Below are 6,865 nucleotides of genomic sequence, written 5' to 3'. Positions count from 1 at the left end.
TGAATAATGATTACACCTGAGCACTTGCTGGGTAACCTGGGAAATGTGTCAGTGAGTAATGATTACACCTGTGCTCCTGCTGGGTGACCTGGGAAATGTGTCAGTGAGTAATGATTACACCTGTGCTCCTGCTGGGTGACCTGGGAAATGTGTCAGTGAATAATGAATACACCTATGCACCTTCTGGGTGACCTGGGAAATGTGTCAGTGAATAATGAATACACCTGTGCACCTGCTAGGTGACCTGGGAAATGTGTCAGTGAGTAATGAATACACCTGTGCTCCTGCTGGGTGACCTGGGAAATGTGTCAGTGAGTAATGAATACACCTGTGCACCTGCTGGGTGACCTGGGAAATGTGTCAGTGAATAATAAATACACCTGTGCACCTGCTAGGTGACCTGGGAAATGTGTCAGTGAGTAATGAATACACCTGTGCACCTGCTGGGTGACCTGGGAAATGTGTCAGTGAATAATGATTACACCTGAGCACTTGCTGGGTAACCTGGGAAATGTGTCAGTGAGTAATGATTACACCTGTGCTCCTGCTGGGTGACCTGGGAAATGTGTCAGTGAGTAATGAATACACCTGTGCTCCTGCTGGGTGACCTGGGAAATGTGTCAGTGAGTAATGAGTACACCTGTGCTCCTGCTGGGTGACCTGGGAAATGTGTCAGTGAATAATGAATACACCTGTGCACCTGCTGGGTGACCTGGAAAATGTGTCAGTGAGTAATGAATACACCTGTGCACCTGCTGGGTGACCTGGGAAATGTGTCAGTGAGTAATGAATACACCTGTGCACCTGCTGGGTAACCTGGGAAATGTGTCAGTGAATAATGAATACACCTGTGCTCCTGCTGGGTGACCTGGAAAATGTGTCAGTGAGTAATGAATACACCTGTGCACCTGCTGGGTGACCTGGGAAATGTGTCAGTGAGTAATGAATACACCTGTGCACCTGCTGGGTGACCTGGGAAATGTGTCAGTGAGTAATGATTACACCTGTGCTCCTGCTGGGTGACCTGGGAAATGTGTCAGTGAGTAATGATTACACCGGTGCTCCTGCTGGGTGACCTGGGAAATGTGTCAGTGAGTAATGATTACACCTGTGCACCTGCTGGGTGACCTGGGAAATGTGTCAGTGAATAATGATTACACCTGAGCACTTGCTGGGTAACCTGGGAAATGTGTCAGTGAGTAATGATTACACCTGTGCTCCTGCTGGGTGACCTGGGAAATGTGTCAGTGAGTAATGATTACACCTGTGCTCCTGCTGGGTGACCTGGGAAATGTGTCAGTGAGTAATGATTACACCTGTGCTCCTGCTGGGTGACCTGGGAAATGTGTCAGTGAGTAATGAGTACACCGGTGCTCCTGCTGGGTGACCTGGGAAATGTGTCAGTGAGTAATGAATACACCTGTGCACCTTCTGGGTGACCTGGGAAATGTATCAGTGAGTAATGAGTACAGCTGTGCACCTGCTGGGTGACCTGGGAAATGTGTCAGTGAATAATGAATACACCTGAGCACTTGCTGGGTAACCTGGGAAATGTGTCAGTGAGTAATGATTACACCTGTGCTCCTGCTGGGTGACCTGGGAAATGTGTCAGTGAGTAATGAATACACCTGTGCACCTGCTAGGTGACCTGGGAAATGTGTCAGTGAGTAATGAATACACCTGTGCTCCTGCTGGGTGACCTGGGAAATGTGTCAGTGAGTAATGAATACACCTGTGCACCTGCTGGGTGACCTGGGAAATGTGTCAGTGAATAATCAATACACCTGTGCACCTGCTAGGTGACCTGGGAAATGTGTCAGTGAGTAATGAATACACCTGTGCACCTGCTGGGTGACCTGGGAAATGTGTCAGTGAATAATGATTACACCTGAGCACTTGCTGGGTAACCTGGGAAATGTGTCAGTGAGTAATGATTACACCTGTGCTCCTGCTGGGTGACCTGGGAAATGTGTCAGTGAGTAATGAATACACCTGTGCTCCTGCTGGGTGACCTGGGAAATGTGTCAGTGAGTAATGAGTACACCTGTGCTCCTGCTGGGTGACCTGGGAAATGTGTCAGTGAATAATGAATACACCTGTGCACCTGCTGGGTAACCTGGGAAATGTGTCAGTGAATAATGAATACACCTGTGCTCCTGCTGGGTGACCTGGAAAATGTGTCAGTGAGTAATGAATACACCTGTGCACCTGCTGGGTGACCTGGGAAATGTGTCAGTGAGTAATGAATACACCTGTGCACCTGCTGGGTGACCTGGGAAATGTGTCAGTGAGTAATTATTACACCTGTGCACCTGCTGGGTGACCTGGGAAATGTGTCAGTGAGTAATGACTACACCTGTGCACCTGCTGGGTGACCTGGGAAATGTGTCAGTGAGTAATGATTACACCTGTGCACCTGCTGGGTGACCTGGGAAATGTGTCAGTGAATAATGATTACACCTGAGCACTTGCTGGGTAACCTGGGAAATGTGTCAGTGAGTAATGATTACACCTGTGCTCCTGCTGGGTGACCTGGGAAATGTGTCAGTGAGTAATGTTTACACCTATGCACCTGCTGGGTGACCTGGGAAATGTGTCAGTGAGTAATGATTACACCTGTGCTCCTGCTGGGTGACCTGGGAAATGTGTCAGTGAGTAATGATTACACCTATGCACCTGCTGGGTGACCTGGGAAATGTGTCAGTGAATAATGATTACACCTGAGCACTTGCTGGGTAACCTGGGAAATGTGTCAGTGAGTAATGATTACACCTGTGCTCCTGCTGGGTGACCTGGGAAATGTGTCAGTGAGTAATGATTACACCTGTGCTCCTGCTGGGTGACCTGGGAAATGTGTCAGTGAGTAATGATTACACCTGTGCTCCTGCTGGGTGACCTGGGAAATGTGTCAGTGAGTAATGAGTACACCGGTGCTCCTGCTGGGTGACCTGGGAAATGTGTCAGTGAGTAATGAATACACCTGTGCACCTGCTGGGTGACCTGGGAAATGTGTCAGTGAGTAATGAATACACCTGTGCACCTGCTGGGTGACCTGGGAAATGTGTCAGTGAATAATGATTACACCTGAGCACTTGCTGGGTAACCTGGGAAATGTGTCAGTGAGTAATGATTACACCTGTGCACCTGCTGGGTGACCTGGGAAATGTGTCAGTGAGTAATGATTACACCTGTGCTCCTGCTGGGTGACCTGGGAAATGTGTCAGTGAATAATGAATACACCTGTGCACCTGCTGGGTGACCTGGGAAATGTGTCAGTGAATAATGAATACACCTGAGCACTTGCTGGGTGACCTGGGAAATGTGTCAGTGAGTAATGACTACACCTGTGCTCCTGCTGGGTGACCTGGGAAATGTGTCAGTGAGTAATGAATACACCGGTGCACCTGCTGGGTAACCTGGGAAATGTGTCAGTGAATAATGAATACACCTGAGCACTTGCTGGGTGACCTGGGAAATGTGTCAGTGAGTAATGAATACACCTGTGCTCCTGCTGGGTGACCTGGGAAATGTGTCAGTGAATAATGAATACACCTGAGCACTTGCTGGGTGACCTGGGAAATGTGTCAGTGAATAATGATTACACCTGTGCTCCTGCTGGGTGACCTGGGAAATGTGTTAGTGAGTAATGAGTACACCTGTGCACCTGCTGGGTGACCTGGGAAATGTGTCAGTGAGTAATGAATACACCTGTGCACCTGCTGGGTGACCTGGGAAATGTGTCAGTGAGTAATGATTACACCTGTGCACCTGCTGGGTGACCTGGGAAATGTGTCAGTGAGTAATGAATACACCTGTGCACCTGCTGGGTGACCTGGGAAATGTGTCAGTGAGTAATGAATACACCTGTGCACCTGCTGGGTGACCTGGGAAATGTGTCAGTGAATAATAAATACACCTGTGCTCCTGCTGGGTGACCTGGGAAATGTGTCAGTGAATAATGATTACACCTGTGCTCCTGCTGGGTGACCTGGGAAATGTGTCAGTGAGTAATGACTACACCTGTGCACCTGCTGGGTAACCTGGGAAGTGTCAGTGAGTAATGATTACACCTGTGCTCCTGCTGGGTGACCTGGGAAATGTGTCAGTGAGTAATGAGTACACCGGTGCTCCTGCTGGGTGACCTGGGAAATGTGTCAGTGAGTAATGACTACACCTGTGCTCCTGCTGGGTGACCTGGGAAATGTGTCAGTGAGTAATGATTACACCTGTGCACCTGCTGGGTGACCTGGGAAATGTGTCAGTGAGTAATGAATACACCTGTGCACCTGCTGGGTAACCTGGGAAATGTGTCAGTGAATAATAAATACACCTGTGCACCTGCTGGGTGACCTGGGAAATGTGTCAGTGAGTAATGAGTACACCTGTGCTCCTGCTGGGTGACCTGGGAAATGTGTCAGTGAGTAATGAATACACCTGTGCACCTGCTGGGTAACCTGGGAAATGTGTCAGTGAGTAATGATTACACCTGTGCTCCTGCTGGGTGACCTGGGAAATGTGTCAGTGAGTAATGAATACACCTGTGCTCCTGCTGGGTGACCTGGGAAATGTGTCAGTGAGTAATGATTACACCTGTGCTCCTGCTGGGTGACCTGGGAAATGTGTCAGTGAGTAATGAGTACACCGGTGCTCCTGCTGGGTGACCTGGGAAATGTGTCAGTGAGTAATGAATACACCTGTGCACCTGCTGGGTGACCTGGGAAATGTGTCAGTGAGTAATGATTACACCTGTGCACCTGCTGGGTGACCTGGGAAATGTGTCAGTGAGTAATGAATACACCTGTGCACCTGCTGGGTGACCTGGGAGATGTGAGGTGTGTGGGGTCCTGAGGACAGAGTTTGAGAACCATTGTTATAGATAATGGGGCTGACTGTGAGCTGGATGCATCCACTTTCCTGTCTGACCGCGGAGGTCTGATAACTCTATTATGGTAATGCGAGAATCTGCCTTTGTATAATAACAGGAGCTGATTGGCTGGTACTTTATCTGTTTACTTTTTCTTTATCCAAGGCTTAGTACATAGAACCCTCCAATTGAAGACTAAACTATTTTCCCCAATACCGGTGAGCAGGGGTTACATTGGTATAATTTTTGAGCAATGAAAGTGAATCTATAATATTATAAACAGAAATGCATACGATAATGATAACGACCATGTTAGGGTGTATTTTTTGGTTATTTTATTATTCGGTATTTGCTTCACTTTTCATAGACACTGTGCAGTCCTCTCACACACGGCCCGGAGCCCATTATAACACGCAATGAGCAATATTATCATACGCACTGTAGTACTGTATTCCCGATACTGGTTTGCAATTGACATAGTATTTATTTCTAATGCTTGCTTGTCTACTTTGGTACTTTCTGCCCATAAAACAGATTCATCAGTTATGTTTTATGTTTTGTGCTGTCCGTTAGTGATTTGGCACAGAAATATCACAGTGGTTACACGGGCTGTATCTGGTGTGTTACATACTGTTCTGAAAATCTTCATGACAAGATAACACAATCTCCTCCATTCTCAGGGTGCTGCTCCCTTCTCAGTCCAGACCCAGAGAGAGTCAATGGCCAATATTACATTGCCGGGAGAATTAACAGTTCTGTTCGTCGCACAAATACTATTACAGCAGAGTGAAAACCTTTAAGAGAGATGTGGCCACTAAATTATTACTGCCGTGTAGAAAATCAGAATCTTAAAGCAGCTCTTGGAATATGACGACTACCCTGTCCCGAATCTCCTTGGTCCTTGCCCCATAGATCATGGGATTGCACATGGGTGGAATGAGGATATACAGGTTAGCGAGAATTATGTGGATGTGCAGAGGGATGTTATGTCCAAACCTATGTGAGAAGGAGAAGAGAGCTGGGATGTAGGAGATCAGGATGACACAGATGTGTGGGCCGCATGTACCTAGAGCCTTGCTACGAGCGACCCTGGAGGAAAGTCTAAAGGCTGCCCTAATGATGGCACAATATGACACAGCTAAACATATAATATCTACGGCTATCACCAGCAGAGCCACAGTTATACCATACATCTGATTTATGGTGGTGTCCATGCAAGCGATCTTCACCACAGCCATATGCTCACAGTAGGTGTGAGAGATGATGTTGGTCCTGCAGTAAGACAACCTCCTTATCAGGAATGGAGCTGGAGCCATGAAGAAAGAGCCTCTAATTATTGCTAGAACCCCAATCCTGGCAATAGTGGGGATAGTTAGAATCGAGGTGTATCTGAGAGGGTGACAAATGGAGACATAGCGGTCAAACGCCATAGCCAAGAGTACTGTAGACTCCATCATGGAGAGGGCATGGATAAAGAAGAGTTGGGCCAGGCACACATTGAAGTCAATCTCCCCGCAACTGAACCAGAAGATGCAGAGGATTTTTGATTTGGTGGTTGCCGATGCCACAAGGTCAATCACTGACATCACAGAGAGGAACAGATACATTGGCTTGTGAAAGGTCTCTTGTGGAATAATGATGCAGAGCAAGATGCTGTTCCCCAGGATGGTGAGAACATACATGGCACACATAGGGATGGAGAACCAGAACTGGACGTCCTCCATGCCAGGGACCCCAATCAAAATGAAATTCTCCGGTTGGTAGAAAGTCTCATTGTGATCAGTCATCGAATTTATTGTTTCTGTAAATAAAATGAAGATAATAGTTAATTTCTCCAAAATACCTGGGGTATGCAATGGGGTCTGCATGCGTGCTGTGATAATTCATATGAAAATGTTTCTGTATTCTTATGTAATTCAGAAATGTAATAACATTGTCTGTCTGTCCCTCCCCTGTAGACTGTTAGCTCTCATGAGCAGGGCCCTCTTCCCTAATGTGCTT

At 47.3% G+C, this 6,865-nt stretch overlaps 1 protein-coding gene across 1 annotated transcript; it reads right to left on the bottom strand.

Moving 5' to 3' along the window:
- Positions 1–5,712: 5,712 nt before the first annotated feature.
- Positions 5,713–6,654, bottom strand: LOC148454474 (olfactory receptor 52P1-like). Its single transcript, XM_088460919.1, has one exon. It carries the CDS (start codon positions 6,649–6,651, stop codon positions 5,713–5,715), a length of 939 nt encoding a protein of 312 aa, XP_088317045.1. The 5' UTR covers positions 6,652–6,654.
- Positions 6,655–6,865: the final 211 nt, after the last annotated feature.

Source organism: Taudactylus pleione, unplaced genomic scaffold (genome assembly GCF_031769625.1).
Source record: "Taudactylus pleione unplaced genomic scaffold, aTauple2 ptg000990l, whole genome shotgun sequence".
Classification (NCBI taxonomy): Eukaryota; Metazoa; Chordata; class Amphibia; order Anura; family Myobatrachidae; genus Taudactylus; species Taudactylus pleione.
Note: the sequence above shows the minus strand (reverse complement) of the source record. Positions and strands in the feature narration are given on the sequence as shown.

Bases quoted from the DNA above. Each gene is read 5' to 3' on its own strand.
- LOC148454474 (XM_088460919.1), bottom strand. From the start codon at position 6,651: ATGACTGATCACAATGAGACTTTCTACCAACCGGAGAATTTCATTTTG.